Below are 27,944 nucleotides of genomic sequence, written 5' to 3'. Positions count from 1 at the left end.
GATATACCAGTGTGAACTTGTTCACGCTTGATGTCAGCTTCCCAGTACATATAAGTTATATGAGATCATTATTTCGATATACTACAAATATGGGGGCGAAGTCGACATTCTAGTCCTATCCTACAGTGAGGGGAACAGAAGGTAACCAAAAGATTGCTTTCATTCCTTCTGCTTGATTTAAAGTTGGGAATAGATTTTTGAATCATATTCCCACACATAAGCCACAAACATAACTTGTCTTATGCTAGTTGGAGTACAGAGTACCTTTTAAAATTAAGCGTTTATACACACATCAAGCCCATCCCACTGTGTCGCAGCTGAGAGGTTAAAATTTTTTGAGTAGTAGAATATTTCTTCTTCTTTTTCGTTTGCTGTTTTCCGTTTGCGCTTAACGCTGCTGCTACAATTTGTTGTTAGTTTCTTTCCGACAGCTATAAGTTACCATGTTTAGACTTCGGGTAACCACAGATAACCAACGGCCGCCAGTGGTTATAGATGGTCGTCGTGGATGTCGGAATAAGTATTTGAAAAAAAAGTGCGTTGCGCTTGATTTTGTGATCAAACAAAAAAAAAAGAGAAACTTGTGTTAATTTAAATTTATAATTAAAACTAAATATAAACAAACCAACAATTATAAATTTGAAAACGTGCGGGAAGTGTACTCCAAAAAAAAGGTGAATATTTATAAATAACTTTGAAAATGTCCTAAAGAAAACTTGATTGGCATTAAACAGGTGCTGTTTTTAATCCATTTGATATACAAGTACAATGAAAATTCAATAACAAAATGTTACAAAATCTGCAATTAAATTAAAATTACAAATTAAATAACTTCATTCATCCGCATCAATGTTTTTAGTACTTATTCGAATCGGAACAATCGTAATCAAGCATAAAATTAATATGTAATAATAACATATAATGACCAGAGAGAGACGAGAGATATACCTATACGTATACCCAAGTGCAATTTACAAATTTAATAGAAGGGGTATTGATAAAAAAATACGAATAATCGTGAAAATACTTCATCATCCCCAATGTAAGTTCGGCTAAGTTAAGGTAACGCCAAAGATTTTTAGCTCGCTTAGGGCAGACTGTAATGGTAAGACCCATTGGTTCAACATTAATTGAAAAGCTTAATAAAAAACAAGCTTAAAATTGAATATGACTGCACTCGTTGACATGAAAAAAGTGTCGCCTGTTTCTTACTGGAATGCTCTTGGGCAAATATGCAATAACAAATGAAACAATATATCTTGAGAATGGATTACAGCTAAATCAATCGACCATTTAACGATTATTCGGTTTAATCCCACAACAGCAGTTTTGCCAATTTCCTTCTTCTTTCCTAATAACAAACCCGACTTTTTGACACCCTACACCACCCTGGATATGCATGCTAAGTCGTCAAGATTAAAATTTGCTGAAATTTGATATGAAAAATTTCAACCAAAAGTCGTACATGTTGTAGGCGTCATAGAGAAAACCGTTGTGCAAAATTTTGAAGAAGTTCGGTTCATAGATGCGTTTGCAAAGACCCTGAGAGTAAAATTCTGAGCCCAGTTCTATCAAATTCATTCCTCGTGAACAATTTCTTGAGAATCGGTTTGACGATATTATTGCAATATAGGACCAATTTAGACGAACATATACAGCTGTGTTCAAAATAATAGGACAGCTATGACCTCATAATTTTACAGAACAAATTTATTGGTACATTCATAAACTTCCGAATTATGTTATATTCTAAGAGTATTTTGAAGACTATGCAAGTAAATTCGCAAATATAAGCTCACTAGCTAGAGGCCATCTTCGCTGCACCTTCTTTCGCTCTTTTATTTAATCTGAGCCCTATACTGCTACGGTCTTTCGGATATTTCGCCTTCAATGTGGATATCATATTGGTGCTCTACTCCCAAATACCTTTCATTTGAGCCTTATATTGCTATGGACAGTTAATATGTCCGATATGGGAGTATTTTCGGGGGGAAGTGGACCACTATATATCAGATTCCTGATCTAGTCTTAAATGCCTTTCATTTGAGCCCCATATTGTCATTATTGGTTTATATTTCCATTTGAAGGGCTTTGGAGGTGGCGCGGCCCCCTGAAATATCCCACCCAATTTTTTGTTTGTGGGTTAAAGGGTGATTTATTAGCTGTTATCTTTTTGGCAACACTGGTTTGAACAGCTCATGCACTTTCGTGTTTTGTTTCACTGTCAAGCATTTTTTAGTTTGGTCTATAATTTAATTAATCGTCTTACAAACGAACAATACTTGCAAATTATAAAATTTTATTATCAAAATGCAAACTTCTTCCATTTTACGACGAAGCTCATTTTTGGCTCAATGGGTACGTAAATAAGCAGTATTGTCGATTTTGGAGTGAAGATCAGCCAGGAGCATTGCAAGAGCTACCAATGCGTCCTGGGCTGGTGGCATCATTGGACCGTACTTCTTCAAAAATGATGCGAATCGTAACGTAACCGTGAATGGTGAGCGCTATCGTGAGATGATAAACAACTTTTTTTTGCCCAAAATGCAAGAGCTTGACTTGCATGACATGTGGTTTCAACAAGACGGTGCCACATGGCACACAGCACGCGTAGCAATGGAATTATTAAGAGGCGAATTCGATGAATGTTTTATTTTACATTCAGGACCGGTCGATTGGCCGCCTAGATCGTGCGATTTAACTCCTATAGACCATTTTTTGTGGGGCTATGTTAAAACTCATGTCTATACTGACATGCCAATTCAGTTCAATTGACGCATTGAAAGACAACATTGGGACAATAATTCGTGAGATACCGGCCGAAATGTTGGAAAGAATATGTCAAAATTGGACTAAGCGGATGGTCCATTTGAGACGCAGTCACGGTCAATATTTGCATGAAATAATCTTCAAATATTAAATTATATGGACCGTATCATCGATTCAAATAAAAATTTCATGCATTTTTCTGATTTTTTTTTTTTAAACTTTCCTATATCTCTTTAAAAATCACCCTATATAATAGATAAGTGAAAACTAAGTATAGAATAGTGGCATTAAAGCTGTTTGCATTGTGATAATTTAAATTTTTATAAAATATTCTGTAATTCTCGAGCTAAGAAAGCCCTGATCCAAAGAAAGGCAAAAATTAACCCAAAACTACGATAACTTATCCAAAAAGTACGAACAATTTATGGAAAACCAAGTAAAAAGGCGTTCAGTTCGGCCGGACCGAACTTTGAATATCCACCATCTCGGGTATATGGGTAAACCACCTTTCGTCATAATCCGGTGAAAAATGTATAATTTATGGACAAAAGTCGGCACAGACATTAAGTGGTCTAATAATTACAAGTTATTGTTCAATTTGTACAACAAAATATTGGTCTTTTTGGTAGCAATATCCAAATATAGTCCGATCTGAACCATATACGACACGGATGTGGAAAAGCCTAACATAAGTCACTGTGTCAAATTTCAGCGAAATCGGATTATAAATGCGCCTTTTATGGAGCCAAGACTTTAAATCGAGACATCGGTCTATATGGCAGCTATATCCATATCTGGACCGATCTGGGCCATATTGAAGAGGGATGTCAAAGAGCATAACATAACTCATTGTCCCAAATTTCGGTGAAATCTGACAATAATCGATCTATATGGCAGCTATATTTAAATCTGGACCGATCTGTGCCAAATTGCAGAATTATATCGAGGGGCCTAACACAACTCACTGTACCAAATTTCGGTGACATCGAACCATAAATGCGTCGTTTATGGGCCCAAAACTTTAAATCGAGAGATCGGTTTATATGGCAGCTATATGCAAATCTGAACCAATCAGGGCCAAATTGAAGAAGAATGTCGAGTGGCCTAACACAACTCATTGTTCCAAATTTCAGCAACCGGCGGATCGGTCTATATGAGGGCTATACCAAGATCCAGCCCGATATAGCCCATCTTCGAACTTAACCTGCTTACAGACAAAAAAAAAAAGAAGCTGTGCAAAGTTTCAGCTCAATTTTTAAAGATTGTAGCGTGATTTCAACATACAGACGGACGGACATGGCTAAATCGTCTTAGATTTTTACGACGATCAAGAATATAAATAAATACTTTATAGGGTCGGAAATGGATATTTCGATGTGTTGCAAACGGAGTGACAAAATGAATATACCCCCATCCTCCGATGGTGGGTATAATTAAGGAAATAGTAGGACACTGTGATCAAATGATTGCAGATATATCATCATATAAAAACAATTAAAAAGGCATTTAGTAAACAATTGACTACACACAAATGAATTTTGTTTTTAATGTATATATGAAAGTTCTAAAAAACTAAATTTGTTTCGCTAATGAAAATTTATGAAAACGTTATAACAAAACATGCTGATTGCTTTGTAAAGGAGTATATCTTTTAAAAGAAGTTAATGAAAATGTTATAACAGTGCATTTACATATTTCAAGGATCATGTATACCATATTTCATTCCTCACTAACTAAAAAGTATTATATTAAATTTGTTCTTACAACGTGGTGGACTTCATATTGACATGTCCTCAAAATATATGGTAATAAACTTTAGTAAAAATTTGCTTAAAAATTTTTTTTTTTTCGTACAAAATTTTTTTTGTTATGTCACAAAATCTAATTTGGGATGTAATTTTTCCTTCCGCAAGTATTTTTGAACTAGAATTGAAGATTTTTAAACTGGTTATAAAGAAAAAGTTTTACGAAATTCCCATACCCTTTTTAAGTATATGGATTTTTTAAAAGTAAGCAAATGCATTTTTAATAAAACTTAGAATGAACATTAATCAAATATATAATTGCCATTTTGTTCGATAACCTTTTGCCATCTTCCTGGCAAATTTAGTGTTCCCCGCTCATAGAACTTCTGGCCTTTATCTGCAAAAAACTGAACCAAGAGCGATTTTATAGCCTCATCATTGCCGAAAGTTTTACCATTTAAGGAGTTCTGCAAAGATCGAAATAAATGGTAGTCTGATGCTGCAAGGTCAGGGCTATATGGTGGATGCATCAAAAGTTCCCAGCCAAGCTCACTCAGTTTTTGTCGAGTGACCAAAGATGTGTGCGGTCTAGCGTTGTCCTGGTGGAATATGACACCTTAACGATTGACCAATTCTGGTCGCTTCTCCTTGATGGCTGTATTCAATTTGTCCAATTGTTGACAGTAAACATCCGAATTAATCGTTTGGTTCCTTGGAAGCAGCTCAAAATATACCACACCCTTCCAATCCCACCAAACAGACAGCATAACCTTCTTTTGGTGGATATCAGCCTTTGAAGTGGTTTGAGCTGGTTCACCATGCTTGGACCATGATCGTTTTCGACTAACGTTGTTGTAAACAATCCGTTTTTCATCTCCAGTTATGATTCGTTTTAAAAACGGATCAAATTCATTGCGTTTAAGGTGCAAATCACAATCGTTGATTCGGTTTGTTAAATGAATTTCTTTCAATACATGTGGTACCCATATTAAAATTGACGCCAAACAAACAAATGTAAACAAAATTTCGCGCACTTTTTTTCTAAAGCAAGCTAAAAGTAACAGCTGATAACTGACAGAAGAAAGAATGCAATTACAGAGTCACATGCCGTTGAAAAAAATTGTCAACGCCGACTATATTACCGACAATTACTTTTTGGGCAACCCAATATGTTACCGTGGTTAAGCAAAATTTCATTACAAAAGAGAAAATTTTCATAAAACGTAATACAATTTTTATATCAATTTTGAGTAAAATTTTTACTTCATAATATGGTACCCTTTTGTTCAGTGTAATAAATTTTAACTTCTGGTGCTTATATGCAAAAAAGATGCAGAGATGCGGCCGGGTTCGGTTGAAGGCTTAACTTTTGTTTTTGAACAAAGTTTTTCTAATTTAGAATTTTTTGTTGTGATCTACTTTCTAGTCATTCTTGAATATTTTCAATGACAATCGAACTTAAATGTTTTTGTATTTATTAGAAATACAATTAAGACAAAATTCTTGCTAATTTGAACCCACATTTGAATTTCAAATAAAAACTGTTTTCTGGAACACCAGGAAAATATTTATAGAAACGTCATCATCTTATTATTAAGCAGGTAATAAATTTTATTTTGCAAAAATATTGATGAAATTATGTTTATTATGACTTAAAACAAAAATGAAGACAAAAATTAGCAGTGAATTTAAAAGGCAATATAATGATTGGCTATAAGTTTGGGTACAATAACCCTTTTATCAACGATTGAGAGGTCTTTAACTGTAACACAATTCTAAGGATTGCTAAAAAAAGTCTGAGTGGAAATTTTTATTTTTTTTTTTTCAAAATCATTACACATAATTTTTAAAATTCAGAAAACGTATCCTATGTTTACGTTTTATTTTATATTCGGTATACGTGCCAAACGTATCAATGAATCGCCTATGATTGAAACAAAAAGTATTTGATTTGTTTGTGGCAACCGTTGGCGGAGGGTATTAACTTGACAGTTTGGCAGTGGAAATTAAAACGATTCAATTAATTTTTGTTGGGAAGATTGTTGTACTTAAAACGCAACTAACACTACTTAGCGAATTAACCTCAACCTTCATTTTATTTCGCTTGACCATGTTTGCATTTTTTGACACTAACCGGCTGATTACGTTCGTCCGTCCGTCCGCCCGTCCGTCCATCTGTAGTTAAATAAGTATTTTCAGATTTTACTAGACAACGGAAAAGTTATGTGATACACATTGAGCCCGTAGATTTAATTAACGCGTATTCGACGATTTCTAAAATGTTAATAAAGAACACTTTTTTTTAACAACATTCATTTAAGTCATGGCCTATATAATGAAGTTCATTGAGGCAACCACAAAATAATAATAATACGCATAGGAAATGCGTTTACGATAGCGGATTTGTTCAAATACAAGCCGTCCAACTACATTGGCAACTGGAAAGTTTCTGTAGTATTATAATGGATGTAAGGTAAAGCACTTTAAACTCACACAATAGGTTCCCTTGAAATCTTGATGACTTGCAGTAGAAAGTGTATTTGTTTTTATTTTACATACACCCAGAAAAAATGTGACTGTTCAAAGAAAACAATTGTATTGTGTAAAACGATTGTATTGTCGCCTGTATAAGACCAACGCAGCGCAGAGGTCTAGCGGACGTCCCACCACCATAACAACCCCCAAATAGGACGTATTTGCTCACCAAAACAATTTGGGTCTTAAAGAGAGTGGAACTAAATATTTATAGCTTTTAGGGCCAATACCCCAAACCGGACATATTTGCTGACTTTTGCAATAAGGAGTTTCAATGAGATTAGAAAACGAATTTGATATCCAACTTTGAGGGCAATGGCAATATGGGGTTCATATAAATGATGAGAATAGAGCACGTTGCTGATATATTTTCCGGGCTTAGTGTTTGAGGAACCACCCCAATCCCCAAAACACCCCTAAATCGGGCATATTTACCGACCATGTCAATGTGGAGCTTAAATAATAGGTATTGGGGGGTAGAGCAAGAATTGATACCCATTTTCGGGATCAATTTTCTGGGGGTCTACCCCTTTCCCAAAATACCCCCAAAGGGAATAAATTTTTCGACCATGCCAATATGTGGCTCACATGAAAGGTATTTGAGATTAGAAAACGAACTTGATAACCTATTTTGGGGTCATGTGTTTGGGGAACGCCTCATCCTGTAAACTCCTCCTTCAATGGCAATATGGGGTTTAAATAAATGGTATTTGAGAGATGAGCAGGATGCTTATATTTTTTCAGGGCCAAGTATCTGGGGGACCACCTCTCCCCCGAAAACACCACTAAATCAGACATCATGAGAATATCGGGCTAAAATAAAGTATTTTAAGAATGGAGTACACCTTACATCCAAACTTAAATTCGTAGACCAATAAAGATTATGTAGGATTCAGATAAGGGAACTTATATTGTCAAACTGTTAGTCAAGTTAGTATGGAATTTCACTACAAGATCTTTGATTGTCGAAAATAAATTAGGCTGACATTTTGCATGCGATGTTTTGTTACGACTTCCAACAACTGTGCCAAACACAGCCAAAATCAGTGTATAACCTGATGTAGCTCCCATATAAACCGGTCTCTCGATCATCCTTGTTCGGTTCCTAGAGCTTTATTTTGAAATTTTACACAGATACTTAATATTGATGTAGGTCGTTGGGGATTGCAAATGGGCCATGTGGTTTCAGATTTGTATATAGCTCCCAAATAAACCGATCTCCCGATTTGACTACTCTGCCATAGTTTAAGTCTTATAGCCACAATGGTTATCTCAAACTAAACTTTTACGTCTATAATTTCAAAATTGTCAAAATTGCCCTAGAAGTCGTTGTTCTCATCGTCCCGTCAATGTCTAGACAACACGTTACCTGAAGCACATTGGAATTCATAACACAAGTCATTGACCAAATTTCAGCCAAATAGGAGAAGAATTGAGTCTTCCAAGGGGCCAAGATCTCAAATTTGGAAACCGATGACTTACATCGACAATCAAGCGAATTGCTTCATTCTTTAAGACGCAGTAGTGATTTCTTCAGACGGATGGACAGGGCTAGATCGACTTATAACGTCAAACGCCTGAGTTCAAATCCTGGCCAGAACATCAGAAAATAATTTTGTCAGCGGTGATTATCCTACAGCACCGTGAAAACTGGTTTAATGAATTCATTCGTAGCCAACGCTTGCTCAAAGGCGAATTCCGCTAAGGTCTTCTTTTTTTTCTGCCCGACCCATTTTCCCTGACTCTCTTTCGATTCTTTCAAAGGCTGCAGTTATGATTAACTTTGAGATAGTCAACAACTTTATCTACCTCGCCACAGCCGTAACCGAAACGAATAACACCAGTTTTGAGATAAAACAAAGAATAATAATGGCAAATAGATGATACTTTGGATTAAGTATGCAATTTAGAAACAAGGCCACCTCTCGACAGACGAAGATTACACTATACAAGACACTGATGCTACCCGTGTTTTGCTAAGGCGTGGGTACTTGTAAAAGCAGTTGAGACAGTGCTTGGAGTATTTGAGAGAAAGATTCTTAGTAAAATATATGGACCAGTTTGCGATAGTGAGAATATAGGCGTCGTATGAACCACGAGCTGTATGACGACGATAGCATAGTTACACGTATCAAAATACAACGGTGCGTTGGCTAGATCATGTTGTCAGAATAAATGAAGAAGCTCCAGCAAAGAAGTCTTATGAAGGCAAACACGTAGTACACGGGACAATCAGAGCCCGATGGAAAACTCAAGTGGTGAGAAACTTGACACCTCGAAACTTGGTGTCAGAGATTAAAAAATGATCGCAGGAAATCGAGGCGATTGGAATGCTATTCTATTGGGTTGCCCAAAAAGTAATTGCGGATTTATCATATAGTCGGCGTTGACAAATTTTTTCACAGCTTGTGACTCTGTAATTGCATTCTTTCTTCTGTCAGTTATCAGCTGTTACTTTTAGCTTGCTTTAGAAAAAAAAGTGTAAAAAAGTATATTTGATTAAAGTTCATTCTAAGTTTTATTAAAAATGCATTTACTTTCTTTTAAAAAATCTGCAATTACTTTTTGGGCAACCCAATACATTCGGCTAGTGGAACAAATGTTCTGTCATGGCCAATTATAGTAAGTAATGTAGACATATCTGCGTCACTGTATATGTATTGCCCGATTTTTACTACATTGCAAGAGCATTAATCAACCGATCTTTCATCATATCTTCTTGTATGACTTCTACTATGTGTAAGGATTTTGGTCTAAGTCGGTTCAGACTTAGTTTTAGTCTCCATGTATATGTTCGTTCGTTTCTTAGTAATATAACAAAAATCACAATAATTGGCTTATATCATTCTCTTATGACTGTGGACATTTTTAGTGAATTTTATCAAAATCAGTTTAATTAATATATAGCTCTCATATATATATATGTATAGTATATAATATACATCGCCCTATTGACACTGTTAGAGCAGTAAATATAGCGTCCATGTGGGAAACCATATACTCGTAGTCGGCACCGCCCGACTTTTGCCTTTCCTTATTTGTTTAATATGTATATTAGTAAGATCTTTGTATTATTTCATCAATTCGCATTTGCCCTTTTCTTGGTATACCTATAAAATATTCATGCATTAATAACTGAATGTAGAATTTTGAATACATTGAAAAATTGGATTTCAAAAGAAAGTATAACATTTTAAATGTGCTTTGACATTCCGGCTGACCCCGACTTTATGGTCAGCAATGTTTTGATGGCAAACTACTTGAGTTGTGAATTATGCGCAACTCTAACGGTCTTGTCTAACTTGTTGTTTTTTTGTTATTATTTTATTGATTATTAAAAACATTGACACCTTTTCTCTTCATACGAAAATAGACACTTTAGTCAACAATGTTTTAAACAGCCCCTAGGGGATTTTGGTATCAAATAAAAAATTGTGGGCATTTTTTTTTTTTGGATGTTAATGAAAGGCAATTTGGCCTAAAAGTTTTATCACATGTACATCATTTTAGTGCACCTATTTGTGTAAAGATGATTAATTTAAAAAAAAAGTTTACCTCATAAATCAATATTGAATGAATATTAACAAGTGTTTATTGAGCTCTCTCTAATTAAAATCGAAAATGGTAATGAATATGTTAAGTCACCATATCCACAAAAAAATATTTTTCGCTGTAATTATACCCTACACCACAAGTGTGATACAGGGTATTATAACTTAGTGCTTTTGTTCGTAAAAGCAGAGAGAAAGACTCCCCCCCCCCCTGGCTCCTATATGTAACTGTGGACATCTGATAACTAGCTTGACTTTTTGAGTTCCTACATGCTTAATTTTTACCCGGATCGAGCGAAATTTGGCATGCCCATGACCTTAAAACCCCACATCAAATACTTCCTAGATAAGGCCATACTTAGGAATAGCTTCGATTTATACCTATCTGACAATTGGATTTCTTGAGACTCATAGAACCTAAATTTTGCCCAATTTGATATACGATATGATATGCTTAAGACTCACAAGACCGATACCAAATTTGTCCCAGATATAGACCAACAAACAATTTGAGTTCTTAGCTCTCAAATGAAGTAATTTGAAATTTGATGAAAGAGACAAGCTTAAGACCCTAAAATCCACAACAAATACTGATCACTTTGATTTCCTAGTTTGGCTGAAATTTGCTATGTGAAATAGACGTATGACCCACAAAACCTATACCAAAACAACCTTGATACAAACTCCATAATCCAACTACACACTGAACGATTTTGTATAAATTTTGTTTTGTAGAATACTTGGTGGTAGGCTTTTAAGATTCAAACCAGCTGAACTTAGTTCATTTTTATACTCACTGGGGTATACTAATCTAGTCATTCCATTTGTATCACCTCGAAATATTGATTTGCGATCCCAAACAGTATATATATTCTTAATCTTCTAGACATTTGATATAGCCATGTCCGTCCGTCCGTCTGTGGAAATCACGATAGCGATCGAACACTTACGTGTTCGTTAGCCCTACAGATACTTTTTATTAATGTAGCTCATTGAGGATTGCAAACGGGTTATTGCGATTCAGATTCGGATATAGCTCCCATATAAAGTGGTCCTACGATTTTACTTCTTGAGCTCCTAGAAAACGCAATTATTATTCGATCGGGACTCACATTGGGAGCCTGGCAGCCGTAATTGTAGTCCGATTTGGCTGAAATTTTGTACATAATGTTTGATTATGGCTTGCAACCTATATGGTTAGTATTGTCCAAATCGGGCTACAATCTAAAATAGCTTCTATATAAACCGATCTTCTGTTTGTCTATCTGTTGCCAAGATTCGACCCGCCGAACTTGGCACATTTTTACTTGTTACTTGGTAACGGTGGCGCAGAGGTTAGCACGTGACGCAGAGGTTAGCATGTCCGGCTATGACGCCGAACGCCTGGGAATAAATCCAGGCGTTAACATCAGAAAAAATTTCATCGATGGTTATCCTCTTAATAATGCTGGCTACTTTTGTTAGGTATACTGCCATGTTAAAACTTCTCTAGCAAGTGGTGACTCGGCATAAAGAAAGGAGGCTCCTTATCATTGAGTTAAAACTTTAATCGGACTGCACCCATTGAAATGAGATAAGTATCCCCTGTTCCTTAATGGAATGTTCATGGAAAATTTGGTAGTAGTACTTGGTAACGATTAATTTCCAGCTTAGGTTAGGTTGAAAGGAGGGTGCGAATATTAATCCGCAAGTTTTGCGCTCTTAATACTAAAAAATTAACTTCGAAAAAGAAAATCTAAGTTAGGAATTCCGTGCTACTTACAAAATCCTTAATTGTTTTCCATGCCACTCCCCTAAGTTGTTTTATGTCTTAGTCCCGGTATCTGTTAGACGCGAAAGCCAGGCAATGACATAGGAAATGCTCCAGAGTTTTATCATCTTCCCCGCATGCACTACACATGCTATCACTTGCCGCACCGATTTTACCTAAGTGAGCTCATAGTCCTATGTGTCCCATTATGATACTGAAAGCTATACTGACCTCCTTCTAACTTCCTTTCAGTAATAGCCTGGTCTTCTCTCGATCTGGATCTCCCCATACGATTTTCGCCGTCCTACCGACCGTTTCGCTGTTCCACATGGTGGTATGCGCATTCGTCGCCCACGCCCTTAACTCGAAAGGTTTCGGGTCGACGCAGTCCCCCCTACAACATGTTCTCTGAAACTGTTGTATGATCCTTATGCTGCACTTTTTCTCCATAGCAGTCCACCAAACTACTGAGGCGTAAATAAGTATTGGTCTAATCATGCATCAATAGAGCCAGTGGAAAATATCTATCCTTGGATTCACTCTAATTAATTCTATTAAATACTTTTGTTGGTGGCAGTACATGGTAGCTAATCGTAAGAAACGAGATGCGGCACTTAAACTTAATGGGACTGGTCAACTTGCTGCCAAAAAAAACTCTTGATAAAGTTGACAAGCTAGTTTGACACTTCCATTTTCCTCTATAAATCAATGTTTTTTTTATAAAAAAATTCTTGTCAACTACTGTATTGGAAAAACCTGATTTATCCAAAGGAGACCACATTAGATGTTCTTTACTCTTAACGGAAGGCTGTAAAACCACATTCTGAGTTTTACTTGGGAAGGTCAATGTTGAGTATTGAGATTGTTGAATTGCTAAAAACCTGATGATAGTAGATTTCCTTTTAAACCATTAAAAGCTGTTTTTTGTAACTTAGCTCAGATAACTTCTATTCTTACAAGTTGGTACACTCAAAGAGATTTGTTGGTGGAAACTACAAAATATTCGCTATCAAAATAGACATGTTAACGGTCATGATATTTATCCTTTGTGCCCTTGGCCCTCATTAAGGATAGAGGGTATAAAATGACTGCTGTTGTTCTTGAATACTTGTCTGAGGAATTATCTGGGGGATTGAAGGAGACATTAACGATAGAGGATATTAAATGACAGAGGGTATATGATATAGAGCTGTTATTGCTGAATACTTATCTGAAGAACTATCAACGTCTACAAAGCTTGGGGATTCCAGGATACTAAAAATCTCCCTGCTACTATTAAAAGAGGAGGGGAGGCGGGACCCGATAAGGCCTGTGTGGGTGGGTCATCCGATTAAATTGGGCTTAAGCTGTGTACCAGCTAGAAAGGACGGAAATCAAAAGGTTCTTCGATAGCAGCAGCTAGTGAAGCATCTAAGGAGGAATCGTCCACATCGCAAGTGTCCAATGTCCTTAGGAAGGGTGGTTCCACTGCTTTCTCACCTGCCCCTGGATGCCTACGGAAGCACATAATGGCAAGATCTAATGAATCTTGTGAGGATGAACTGCTGGCGGATTCAGAAGGCGAGGCTAAATCAACAGTTGTGGAAATTCTGAATTCTGAATATGGTCCGGTTTCTGCAGATAAATTTCCATTATTGTAAGGCTGCTTCAGCGGCTCTAATGGTGCTTCTAATGGATGGCAGAAGGATTTGACGTGGTTCTTATCCAGGAACCATAGGTGTGCGGAGGAATGGTTCGTGGAGTAAGAATTTCTGGATTTAAACTACTCAAGGGTACGGGGAATAGGAGACACAGAGCCTTTATTCTTACAAAGAGCCTTTATTCTTGGAGCATACAACTGAGGCCTCTAGGCTAAGGAAGATCCTATCCTCCAGACTTATTATGGTGGGATATATTCAGAAGTTTAAAAATGTATCAACAATATCTAGTCAGGAAACACTAGAACTTGATACACATTTCCCTGTAAAGGTGTCGCCAGAATAGGTTTTCATTTATATGCATTCGCTGGATGTTGTTAGGGAAATTGTGTCTGAGTTGAAAATCCTTTGGACGATAAAAAATTTTGTCTCCTTTAAATCGCCAGGCCCTGATGATGTATCGCCGGTTTAATTACAAGCTGTGTACGATAGACTGGTTCCTTGGCTTAGAGAGATATACTTCTATCAGCATTTCGTAATACCTGTGGGATGAAGAAACACAAAGGATATTCTCATTCTAAAAGCAGGAAAACCGTACCATATGAAGATGAATATATCCTTCCTATAAGACTATCATCCCTTATGCTAAAGGCTCGCGAAAGGTTGATTGAAACATATTTTAGTGCAAAGATTTCTGGATATCGTTTGTCTCGGCAACAGCATGCATAGTAAGGGCAAGTCCACTAAACCAGCCCTTCACGATTAAGTCGCCTACGTAAAGAGTTAGCTCACTAACGAGGAATACATTGAAGATGCTTTCAATAATGTAAAACCGACGTCAGTTATAAAGAAACTGGAGTTTCTAGACATCAACACTATCGTAAGAAAGTTTATTAATTACATACTCACAAAAGATGCATTACGGTAAAATTGGGATCTGTAGATAAAGAAAGAAGGGTAACCAGAGAACACCTCAAGGAGATATACTGTATCCTGTACTTTGGTGTATTACTATTAACAATATGTTATTGTCTCTGGAAGAAAAAAGTGTAAAAATGGTCGCCTATGCTGATGACGTAGCTGTTGCGGTTAGAGAAATGTTTTCCAGTACTTTTAGAGGTACTCCTCAACTGTACGTACGACAGCGAAGTGAGCTACCGAAAGTAGTCTAAGCGTAGATCCGTCTAAGACGTAAGTTGTTATTTTCAGCTGGAGATACAAGTTACCCAAGGTCACACCTGTCTCCTTGGAAGGAAAGTATGTTCCATTTGGTGAAAGCGCAAAATTCTTTGGTGTTTTGCTGGACAGGAAATTGAACTACAAATTCAACATTTTGGAAAGGGCAAGAATGGCAACTTTTGCCTGTAAGAGAACCATTAGCAAAATAGAGGGCTTAAACTACGCGTCATGCACTGGCTGAAGTTTCCATATGATGTTGTGGTCTGGCGGACGGCGCTTCTAAATCCACCCACTTTTCAATACTTAGCCGGATTAGTATGCATCAACTGCATTGAGGACGACAACATCGGATACACTGAATTGAATTTTACAGCTAATGTCCCTGGACGCAGGCCACCGTAGAGCGTTAGCATCCGCGAATGACGCTGAACTCCTAAGTTTGAATCCTGGCGAGAACATCAGAAAAAAAAGGAAAAACTTCTCCCCAAAGAGGTGTCACATTGCAACACGCCGTTCGGACTCGGCTATAAAAAGGAGGCTTTAACTTGAATCAGGCAGCACTAATTAATATGTAAGAAGTCTGCCCTTGTTCCTTAATAGAATGTTCATGGGGAAATTTGCAATTTTCAAAGACTCTAGACATTGTGTCTAGACAAATTGTTGCGACCACTGCTGTGAGGCTTAGAGAGCTTTCTTATTGGTCATGCGGCGGCTATAGACAATGTGTCATCTATGATCCAAATCCAGCATTTTGGAAAGGGCAGAAAAGGCAACTCTTATACACCTATAGGAGGGGCATTGGCAAAAGTTGGCTTAAACCGCGTATCATGTATTGGCTGCAATTGATACATTATCCGATGTTCCCGGTATTCTGGATTACATTATGCTTGAACCGCTATTTGATAAAAGTACTGTACCACTGTTTCTGATAGAACTGATTGGAACTACAACATTCCTGATAATAGAAGGTCCGCAGACTTGATTCCAGATTAGAGGACCAGGTGAGCCTTGGATTGTACTCTGAAGAGCTAGAATTGGTCATATATCATACCTTGGATTGTACTCTGAAGAACTAGAACTGGTAATATCGAGGAGATTTTCCGACCACTGTAGTGTGTACCGAACGGAGCTCATTGCAATTAAAGATATGATGGAGTGGGAAGATATAATTCCATAACGTCGACAGGCATTAATATTTTCTCAGATATTCAGGCAGCCATTAAATCCATGGAGAACATATTTCTGAATTCAACAACCGCCCTTATAACTCACCCATTCTGGGTGCCGAGCCGCAGAGATATCCTAGGAAATTATAGAGCAGACAATCCTGCGAGACTAGGAACTACCTTACGCATTTCTAGGACTACCTTACGCATTCCAGAGGAACCGGAATCTGTGGGTAGCCTCTACCGACATGTAAGCTACTACTTCAGGATCAGGCCAAAGTGCGGATCGTGAAGACTCTAAAATTTAGTAGCCCACTCTAGACTTGTAGAAGTCTACCGCTTTACTGTCGTTGGCTAGAACAGAACAGTCGTCTCAGCCGTTCTGTCCGTATGACAGCCCATTGTCTGATCAAAAAACATGCTGATTGTTGCAAATAGGTTGCAAGAAACGACTTCTGAAGAAGCTGTGAAAGCGTCGAGGAAGAAGAAGAAACTATAGAGCATTTGCTGTGTGTCTCCCGTACTGGCAGCCAGAAGGAGTTACTCTTTCGGTTCTCATTTCGTTGAGGGGTAAACGAGCCCTCAAAAGAAATGAAATTGTTGGGTATGAACATACACAAGTTGTTGGACTTTTTAAAGCGATTCGGAAGGAATAAGAAGGCATTTTCCATCTCCTCTTCCTTAACCTAACCTACGCCTATCCTTTGTTGGTTAGTAAAACACGCGCCGGCACTCCTAATGAACGGATAATTATTAAAAGTTAACAGTTGTTTTTTAAGAGCTGGTATGGACTCCTATGTGTAAGTTCCGTGAGATAATTGATTTTTGATTTGTTTAAAACATGGAATTTTTGTCAGTGTTAATTGAGCATGATTGAACATGTAACGATAATACTTTTATTTTTTTCTTCTAGATCACAATGAAGGACCATCACCATCCCTCAGCCATTATAGGCTTATATTTAGCGACTATCTGTCTACTTTTGACTGTAGCTAATGCTTATACGCACTACCGTCTACCCACATCCATACAGCCAGATCGCTATAAACTTAAGGTCATAACACATTTGGAAAATCCCGCTAATCTAACATTCAATGGACAAGTATCAATTCGATTCCTGGTTTTGGAGGATACCAAAAATATAACTCTACATGTGCAAAACTTAACAATCGATGAGTCGCGCATACAGTTGAAGAGATATGCCAATAAGAAAATTCAATTATGCACCGAAGGAACTCAAACTGTGTCCGAGCAGGATTACTACATAATACACTTACATGAGACCTTGCGCAAGGGGGAGATGTATAAAATCAAATTGTTCTTCTCGGGAATTTTAAATGAGAAATTACATGGCTACTATCGTAGTTCCTATGTGGCCAAGGACACCAATGAGACCAAGTAAGATTTCGAGGAATTTAATTTTGCCATACCCAATTATCTAATGTTTGTCTGTTTTTTTTTTTATTTCAGATGGCTCTCGGTAACTCAATTTGAGCCCGCTTCAGCTCGTGCTGCTTTCCCTTGCCTGGATGAACCAAATTACAAGGCTAAATTCGTTATATGGCTGGGCCATCATAAATCTTTAACGGCATTGAGTAACATGCCTTTGGAAAAACAGATTCCTGTGTAAGTATTGGTTTTGAAGAATTTTGCTTGGGTTAGGTGTAAGTAGCAGTCTGCCATCAAACTCACTTAGACGTTTTCGTCCGTTGTGATACAACGGGAATAGGAGAAGCAAGATGCCTTCTAGTTCCAGCCGTTGAACTATCCATATCGCTTTAAAAAGCCCAACAACTTGAGAATGTTCACATCCGCTACATCAGACAAGTTGTCAAAGAAATGAGAACATAAACTGGAACACCTTCTGACTGCCAGACATACACAGCAGACGTTCTATTCCCTTTCTTAATTTTGGCAACAGCCGTTACAGGCAACCTTAAGTCTGTCTGCATGTTTTCCGATCAGACAGTGACCTGTCATGACGGACACTATGACTTGGACCTCCGTACTAGCCAGCGACAGCAAAGCGGTAGACCGTCTATAGATTATAGACCGTCTATAGATTAAGCTACATAATTTTTGGATGCTTACAACCCCCCCTTTGCGACCATCTAACTTCCGTTGCCCTTAGGGCCTGATCCTGAAGATCTATTGGGTTGCCCAAAAAGTAATTGCGGATTTTTCATATAGTCGGCGTTGACAAATTTTTTCACAGCTTGTGACTCTGTAATTGCATTCTTTCTTCTGTCAATTATCAGCTGTTACTTTTAGCTTGCTTTAGAAACAAAGTGTAAAAAAAGTATATTTGATTAAAGTTCATTCTAAGTTTTATTAAAAATGCATTTACTTTCTTTTAAAAAATCCGCAATTACTTTTTGGGCAACCCTATAGTTTACATGTCGCTAGAGACATACCCACAGATTCCAGTTCCCATGGAATGTATAAGATTGTTCCTAGTCTCGCAAAGTTGTCCGCTTCACAATTCCCTGTGATATCTCTGTGGCCCGGCACCCAGAACAAGTGAATTTGTAACTGTTTAGTCATCTCGTTGAGAGATCTGCGACAGTCGAGGTTGATCTTCGAATTCAGGAATACATTCGCGAGAGATTTAATGGCTACCTGGTTTTCTGAGATGATATTTATGGCAAACGTCGTTGACATAATATATTAGCCATTCCACCACTTCTTAAATTGCAAGGATCTCCGCTTGATATACACTTCAGTGGTCGATTAACCTTCTCAATATGGCCAGTCCAAGTACTTCAGAGTACACCCCAAAGCCCACCTGATCGTCTAGTTTGGAAACATTCGTATAGAAGTCTATATAACTTCTATAACTAGAGAAATTGTAGTTCCAATGGGTTCTATCAGGAATAGTGGTACAGTACTTTTTATCAAAAAGCAGCTCAGGCATTATAACAAGGATAACACAGTGTCCGTCGGCGCCACATGACCAAAGAGAAAACTACCTTAGCCCCAAAGCACTGGATGCAGCAAATTTTTGCCTCGTGACCGTGCGCAAACGTGAGTCGACATAAAAAAGTCTTGCGTGAGTAACATTTTTTTCTCGTGATCGTGAGTGAAAAAAATCACTCACGAGCACATCTCTTATACACAAACAAGCCATCCTTTGGATCCGGCTGAGTATTGAACAGCAGATGGACTTTTGAAGCGCCGTCCACCAGATCACAACACCATATAGCACCGGTACGGGATATCTGTGAGCACCGCACAGGCTGACCCATTGAGCTCCAATCTGTGTGGTGCTCGTAGCTATCACGAGAAGCTTAGCTGCAGCAGTATCGAGCGGAGAGTCTCAGTGTGTGGACGGGCGGCACCGGCTCTTGCATAAACTCTGAGTGCCTATTATGCTCGATATGACAAGGCGAGGGATAACTATTAGCACCACACAGGCTAGAACATTGAGCTCCAATCTGTGTGGTGCTCATAGCTGTCACGAGAAGCTTAGTTGCGAGGTACCAGGCGCGTCCACAGGCTGCGGTATATCAGCGGTATCGAGCGGAGAGTCACAGTGAGTGGGCGGGCGGCACCGGCTCTTGCATAAACTTTGAGTACCTATGATGCTCGATATGACAAGGCGAGTTTTCGGCGACTTTTAATAATCAATGTCCACCACGTTCCCGCGACGATCGGTACTATGGGCCGGAACGAGCTAGCTCACCTACAGGAACTTGACGGGCATCATCACCTCCACATACAAATGTGGCTACAACAACAACATCCATTTATCATTGTAGGTCTGACAATTGTAGTATATACCCAGTGCATGACACGCGATTTAAACCCCCAACTTTTGCAAATAGCTCGGTCGGGATTGTAAATGGACCATATCGGCCCATGTTTTGATATAGCTGTCATATAAACCGATCTTGAATCCTGACTTCTTGAGCCAATACAGGGCGCAATTTTTATCCAATTTGGCTGAAATTGTGCCAAGTACGGGTGAAATCGATGCATAACCTATATAGCTGTCATATAAACCGATCTAGGGTCTTGACTTCTTGAGTCTCTAGAGGGCGCAATTCCTATCCGATTTGGCTGAAATTTTACACGACGTGTTTTGTCATGACTTCCAAAAATGCATAACCTGATTCAGCTGCCATATAAACCGATCTGGGGTCTTGATATCTTGAGTCTATAGAGGGCGCAATTCCTATCCGATTTGGCTGAAATTTTGCACGACGTGTTTCGTTATGACAACAACTTTGCAAAGTATGGTTCAAATCGGTCCATAACCTGATTTAGCTGCCATACAAACCCATCTGGGATCTTAACATCTTGAGCCTCTATAGGGCACAATTATTCTCTGATTTGGGAGAAATTTTATACAACGCTTGTTGTTTTGCATTTTATTTGAAATAGAGGCAACAAAAAAAATAAAAACAAGTTAAAAGCGTGCTAAGTTCGGCCGGGCTGAATCTTATATGCCATTTGTCAAGTTACCGATATGGACCGTACTTGTCATGGCTGTTAGGAGTCATAGAAAAATACCACCCCAGAATTTCAGGCAAATCGAGTAAAAATTGCGCCCTTCGGTGGCTGAGACTGTCAAACTGGGAGATTGGTTTATATGGCAGCTATTTCAGGTTATCAACAGATTTCGACCATTCTTGACACAGTTGTTGGATGTCAAAAGACCTCGTGCAAAATTTCAGCCAAATTGCATAAGAATTGAGCTCTCTAAAGGCTCAAGAAGTCAAGAAAAATATTTTTTTTATATTTTTTTTCTTAATAACTATTTATAATTTTTGATTGTATTTAAATTTGTTCTTCTCCTTTTGCATTTATTTTTAGAAATGGCATTAACGACTTTGTTTGGAGTATTTTCGAAGAGTCCGTTCCCATGTCCACCTATTTAGTGGCCTACACTGTCAATGATTTTACCTACAAAGAATCAAAGGTTGAAGGTTCAGATGTTGTATTCCGCACCTGGTCCAGAGGTGGATACATCGACCAATGTGACTTTGCGTCGGAAGTGGGTCCCAATGTTCTTAAATACTATGAGGAAATATTCGGCATACCGTTCCCCTTAAAAAAGGTCGATGAAATAGCCATTCCTGACTTTAGTGCTGGTGCTATGGAAAATTGGGGACTCATTACCTACCGAGAGACTGCATTGCTGTTTGCCCCCAATATCTCGTCGGAGTCAAATAAGGAGCGCATTGCCGAAGTTATAGCCCACGAATTGGCTCATCAGTGGTTTGGCAATCTTGTCACTATGAAATGGTGGACTGATCTATGGCTTAACGAGGGCTTCGCTACATACATTGCCAGCCTGGGTGTACGCAATTTGAGTCCCGAATGGGATTCATACAATGCTGATTCATTGGAAAACTCCTTATCGATATTCCGCCGCGATGCGCAACTTAGCAGTCATCCCATATCACAGCCAATTTTGAATACCAGTCAAATCGGAGAACGTTTCGACTCTATATCCTATAAAAAGGGTTCGGCGGTCTTGAGAATGTTGCACATGCTGTTGAGTCAGGATGGATTCTTTGAAGGTGTGCGCGATTATTTGACTAAGCACAAATATCAAAATGCCGAACAAGACGACTTGTGGTCAGCCTTCACAGAGAAGGCCCACAAATTTAACCGCATTCAACCGGAATATGATATGAAGACCATTATGGATTCTTGGACTCTACAAACCGGTTACCCATTGGTGAAGGTTAATCGCAATTATGAAACGGGAACCATAGATATAACGCAACACCGGTATTTGGAAAACAATACCATATCCGAGGAGGAAGCCAAAAAATGCTGGTGGGTGCCTCTTAGTTATACCACCAATAGTGAATTGGATTTCGAAACAACAACACCCAAAAAATGGTTGGAATGTGATGGGTCTGGTAAAAGTGTACCTCTGCAGTTGCAAAATGTCGCAGCTGCCAATGAATGGATTATTTTTAACATTCAATTATCGGGGGTCTATCGCGTCATGTACGATTTCGATAATTGGAAATTATTAAATGCTACTTTTAATAGTGATAAGTATGATACCATTCATGTCATGAATCGTGCCCACATACTCGATGATGTCATATCGTTTGCCTGGAGTGGTTATCAGGACTATGACATTGCCTTCGATATTATGGAATATTTGACCAAAGAACGTGAATACTTACCATGGAAGTCGGCACTGGATGGTTTGAGCAATGTGATTCGTCTTCTGAGACCTTTCCCGGAACAGCATGCTTATATAAAGGTAAGTTCTAAACTGTTGTATATTTGTTTGTGAGAAAAGTAAAAGCACTGAAACAGGCAAACACCACTACATATGATGCCCAAATATACAGATAAAGATAAGGATAGGTTGAAAAGAGGGTGCCATGCCATGCCACTATGGACATACACCTAAGCTAGTAATCTGCTGAATGTGAAAATCAACGTCAAGAATTCTGTGCTTCTAACAAAATTCTTAATTGTCTTCCATATCACGTCACTAAGTCAATTCACGCCTCTATTAGGCGCGAATGCCGGTTAATGACATAAGAAGTGCTCCAACGCACAGTGCGGTAGAATCGAAAAAATTAGTAATAAAATATGCCATTTGAGAACGGATAGAGACCTTTTTGAAATTTGAAATGCTTAGAGCTGAGGTGTTGTCATTTGCAAAATTTCAAGGCTCTAGGTAGTCCGGGTGCCTATTGGCAGGGCCCTCAAGTTGGTCACACCGGCATTTCGAAAAATTGTTCAGGCTGTCAAATCTTCATTTACAAAATTATTTTTTTGCTGTACAATGCTCAAAAATCTTCACAAAAAAATCCGCGATAAACAATATCTCCACTGGTTTTGGGGATATGGAAAATTTGCCCATGAACATTCCATTAAGGAACAGGGGCAAACTTCATACATCATCTTTTTTTCTTTTTTTTTTTTGTAAAAAATGCATATATTAGATGCGTTTTTCAAATTATTCTCTTGTTTTGCAAAGAAGTCATATTGTAGATGCGTTTTAAGTGAAGTTTGAAAAAGATATGTGAACTTAAGCAGGTGCAATATGCACTTCAAAATAGGTAATTTTTTATTAAAAAATTGGAAAACCCCTCGAGTTCCTAAAATGCAAAGCCCAGATCCCACATTCGTGGTAATGATTTTTTTTACTTTATATGTGTCCGAAACAAATACAAAAAATTTTTTGCACTTTATTTGTAGCCTTCACAGCAAATTTACTAAAAAAAAAATCGATTTTTAAATTATCTTTACTCAAAATAGGTGTTTTATGGATTTTGTAAAAAAAAATTCGAGCAAAATGTATGTTTGGTTTTTTAAAGGTTACCTAGGGGGCCATCGTGGTGCAGAGGTTAGCATGTCCGCCTATGACGCCGTACGCCTGTGTTAAAATCCCAGCGTGAACATCAGAAAAAAATTCGAATGCTGGCTACTTGTAAGGTATCCTGGCATGCTAAAACTTCTCTACCACGTGGAGTCGCTATGCGACACGCTGTTCGGACTCGGCATAAAAAAGGAGGCCGCTTATCATTGAGCTTAAACTTTAATGGAACCCCACTCATTGATATGAGAGAAGAATGCCCAATTCCTTAATGGAATGTTCATGGAAAATTTAGTAGTAGTTAGTACCAAGGGCATTGACATTTTGCAAATGATCTCGATAACACCTCAACTGTAACCATTTAACATTTCAAAGAGTTATTTCTAGCCGTTCTCAAATTTCATATTTATTACTAGTTTTTTTCGATTCTATTCCACTGTGCAACATCTCATCATCTTCCCCACATGCTAGCTCTTCTCGCGCCTATTCTGCATAAGTGAGCTCGTAGTCCTAAGTGACTCATTATGATACCGAAAGTTATACTGATCTCCTTTCTACTTACTTTCATTAATAGCTTCGTCTTCTCACGATCCGAATCTCCCCATAGGATTTTCGTCGTCATACCGACCATTGCGCTGTTCCACAGTGTTGCATGAGCGTTCGTCGCCCACGCCCTCAACTCGGACTGCGTGGCCCCGAAAGTTTTCGGGTTAACCAAGTTTATTGAGGGCAGTCCTCTGGCGCTCACTGCCAAACCATCGGTTCTTTCATTCCCCCTTATTCCGTTATGGCACGGCACGCAAACAATGCGGATCGTGCCATACTCAGACGACTTCTTACACTCCAAGACCGTTCGTGAACTTACCGTCCTGGGCATTTTACTGACCGTTAAGCTATTAATTGAGGACAGTCCTCTGGCCATCACTGCCAAACCATCGGTTCTTTCATTCCTTATTCCGTTATGGCACGGCACGCAAACAATGCGGATCGTGCCATACTCAGACGACTTCTTACACTCCAAGACCGTTCGTGAACTTACCGTCCTGGCCATTTTACTGACCGTTAAGCTATTAACACTCGACGTCGTTGCGTTAACACCACCTCAATCATTCCTGCACGGGATAGCTGTGAGCACCACACATACTGGAAAATTGAAGCCCGATCTGTGTTGTGTTCATTGCTGTCACGAGAAGGTTAGCTGCGAGCTACCGGGTGCGTCCACAGGTTGCGCATAGTAGAATACTCCATACGGAGTAGCTGCAACTACAGTCGCGGACAATCAGCGGTATCGAGTGGAGAGTCTCTTGTACAAATACTGAGTGCCTTGTACAAATACTGGCGCCTTGAAATGACCAAGGCCACCTTGTTTCCGCGAGCTTTCTCATCTACAGCAGCTTGACGAGGATCGCCACCTCCTCATGAAAATGTGGCTACAACAACAATGCATTCCGTGATCACCCGGATCTCAGTCCTTGGGTTCTGAATAAAGACTCTCTGGCCCACTCTGTCCTCTAGCTTTGATCCATCTATGTAGCATGAATTTTCAGATAGCATTACCAGAGTTTCGACAATCCAAGACTATGCGGCTGGGGTAACTTGCATTCTACCTCAAGTGTCGTCTCAGATATCCGATCTCAAACCACTTCCATTCATTCCAGGTCTCCTACGATTATACAGTTATGGTATGACCTGCTCCTATCCCCTATCCATTCATTCTCCCATCGCTTTAAGTTTCATAGTATATGGGTCGGATATCTAGAATAGTCTCCAGTGACCTAGTGGGGCTGGTCCTCATCGCTCCGTCTATACCAAGACGACATGTTCTCTTAACCTGTTGTATTATCCTTACTCAGCACCTTTTCCTTTCATGGTTACGTGGCATAGGTTCCTGAGTTAGCAATGAAATTGCGACGACGAGGCAACGGCCTTAAATTATTCAGCTAGTAGCCCATCGGTTCTTGCTGCCTTGTTGATCTTCAGCCATGTTACTGCTACGCTTTTACCCGTATTTTTCTGATACGGGGTTATACATTATATACCGTCATCAGTTCCATATCCTAAACACACTGCCTGTATCTTTTACCATATGTCCTTATTTGTCTCTGCAGTAGAATTTTGGTAGTATTTCTCGATTTTATTCTGGCTTGTTATTTCACAGTTCATTATTTAAATTTTTCTCTTCTAACTCCCGGAATAGACGTTTCTCCTCTATTTTTATACCCTCCACCATAGGATGGGGGTATACTAATTTCGTCATTCTGTCTGTAACTCCTCGAAATATTCATTATAGACTCCATCAAGTATAGCCATGTCCGTCCGTCTGTCTGTCGAAAGCACGCTCACTTTCAAAGGAGTAAAGCTAAGCGCTTGAAACTTCTTAGTGTAGGTCGGTTGTTAGTGGGCCATATCGGTCCAGGTTTGAATTAGCAAGCATAAAAATCGATCTTGGATCTTGACTTCTTGAGCCTCTAGAGGACACAATTCTTATCCGAATTGGCTGACATTTTGCATGAGGTATTTTGTTTTGAATTCCAACACCCTCGCCAGTATAGTCCAAATCACCCCATAACCTGATATGCTTCTGATGGACTTCTTGAGCCTCTAAAAGGGGCAATTATCACTCGATTTGGCTGAAATGTTGCTCGTAAGATTTTGCTTTGACTTTCAACACCCGTGGGGGCGTTAGTAGACGCATTGTATTCACCCTTGGGCCTCGCAGTTAAACTCGACATCTGCGTTAAACTCGACATTCATGTCAAGACAAAATGTCCATTTTAACGTTGCACTTCCTCTCAATTGCGGTCCACCATACTATCGATGCGTGTGTTAGAATCAATTTGACCACATTTTCGAAATACCGGTGGACCATCCTGGCATTCAATCCCCATTTCATAACGACTTCCAATTCATTTTCCGCCCAGGTAATTAACCGTATTCGATATTGAGGAAAGAAGAAGGAAATTCCTTGTGCGTATCCTATCTATCTTTGTCTTCCTAATTAACAGACAAATTTCTGTCTTCTCAGGGTTGATGTTCAGACCCTCGGGCTGGCCCAATTTTGTGCCATTCCCAAGACAATGTGCACTATTTTAACAATTTACACCACTTGTTGGTCTCTTATACATTTAAACAATTCTATAAATGGTTTAAAATTTTAACAAAATCCCTTTTTTTCATTTTCAGACTTATCTTCGCTATATTATTCAACCGATTTATTTCAATTTGGATGGCTTGAACAACACCATCGAAACAAGTAAATCACATTCGCAAATATTACTCAAATCCCTGGTAACAGGTTGGGCATGTCGCATCGAACTGGAAGATTGCGTACGAACGGCCATTAATTACTTCCAACAATGGAAATTATCGAAAAATCCAGATACCGAAAATAGTATTCCCGCTGATTTGAGACCCACAGTTTATTGTACAGCTATACGGCATGGCGACAAAGATGATTGGGATTTCTTGTGGCAACGTTATAAGGCCTCAAATGTGGCCACCGAAAAGAGAACTATTATAGTGTCTTTGGGTTGCTCGCGTAACGATAAGGTGCTTAGGGACTACATCGACTTGACGTTCGATAAGGCAGAATATATACGCAAACAGGATGTAACCTTTGCTTTTAGTTCCATAGCACGCAGCGAGGTTGGTGCTCCCATTGCTAGGAGTTATTATGCCGAAAATATTGCCCATTTGCATGAGTTGTAAGTACAAGGTTTTGATGAGTCTTCACTTAACTCTAATGTGGCCAACACATTTTTTCTTACATTGCAGCTTTGGTACACAGTCCACAGATATTGGTAAACTCTTGGTAGCTTTGTCCAATCAAATCATTACCACTGAAGAACTCAATAAGCTTACCCAGTTGGTGGAAGCCAATAAACAATATTTTGAAAAGTCTGAAAAAAGTGTTCAGTCGGCCTATGAAACGATCAATTTCAATATTCAATGGATCGGTCGCAACGTTCAGGACATGAAAACTCGCCTACATGATCGTTTATCCCTAATGGGTCTGTTGAAGGATATTGTCGGTGAATAAATTTGCAATCAAACTCGAAGGATGTTTTATGCTTAAACTTTTCCAGTTAATTTTATTGTATTAAGGACTTGTTTTTTTTTTATATATTGAAAATTTTTGATGTTGTTGAACTTCAGAGATGTAGTAGCTATAATCAGCTATTAGCAAATATTTACAATGCTAAGCATTCTCGCCCATTTCTTTTTCTGTTAAAATCATCGGCCCATAGTGATTGTGATGGAATGAATAAATCATCTCTATTTATATACAAATAAATAACTATACAACAAATTTTAA

At 38.6% G+C, this 27,944-nt stretch overlaps 1 protein-coding gene across 1 annotated transcript; it reads left to right on the top strand.

Moving 5' to 3' along the window:
* Positions 1–447: 447 nt before the first annotated feature.
* On the top strand, positions 448–27,944 carry LOC106092899 (aminopeptidase N). The gene is made up of 6 exons (XM_059363493.1): positions 448–674; positions 17,246–17,730; positions 17,803–17,958; positions 21,148–22,561; positions 26,813–27,333; positions 27,404–27,944. Exons 2-6 carry the CDS (start codon positions 17,252–17,254, stop codon positions 27,666–27,668), a joined length of 2,835 nt encoding a protein of 944 aa, XP_059219476.1. The 5' UTR covers positions 448–674; positions 17,246–17,251; the 3' UTR covers positions 27,669–27,944.

The sequence above is a fragment of the Stomoxys calcitrans genome, chromosome 2 (assembly GCF_963082655.1).
Source record: "Stomoxys calcitrans chromosome 2, idStoCalc2.1, whole genome shotgun sequence".
Lineage (NCBI taxonomy): Eukaryota > Metazoa > Arthropoda > Insecta > Diptera > Muscidae > Stomoxys > Stomoxys calcitrans.
This window is presented reverse-complemented; position numbering and strand designations above follow the sequence as displayed.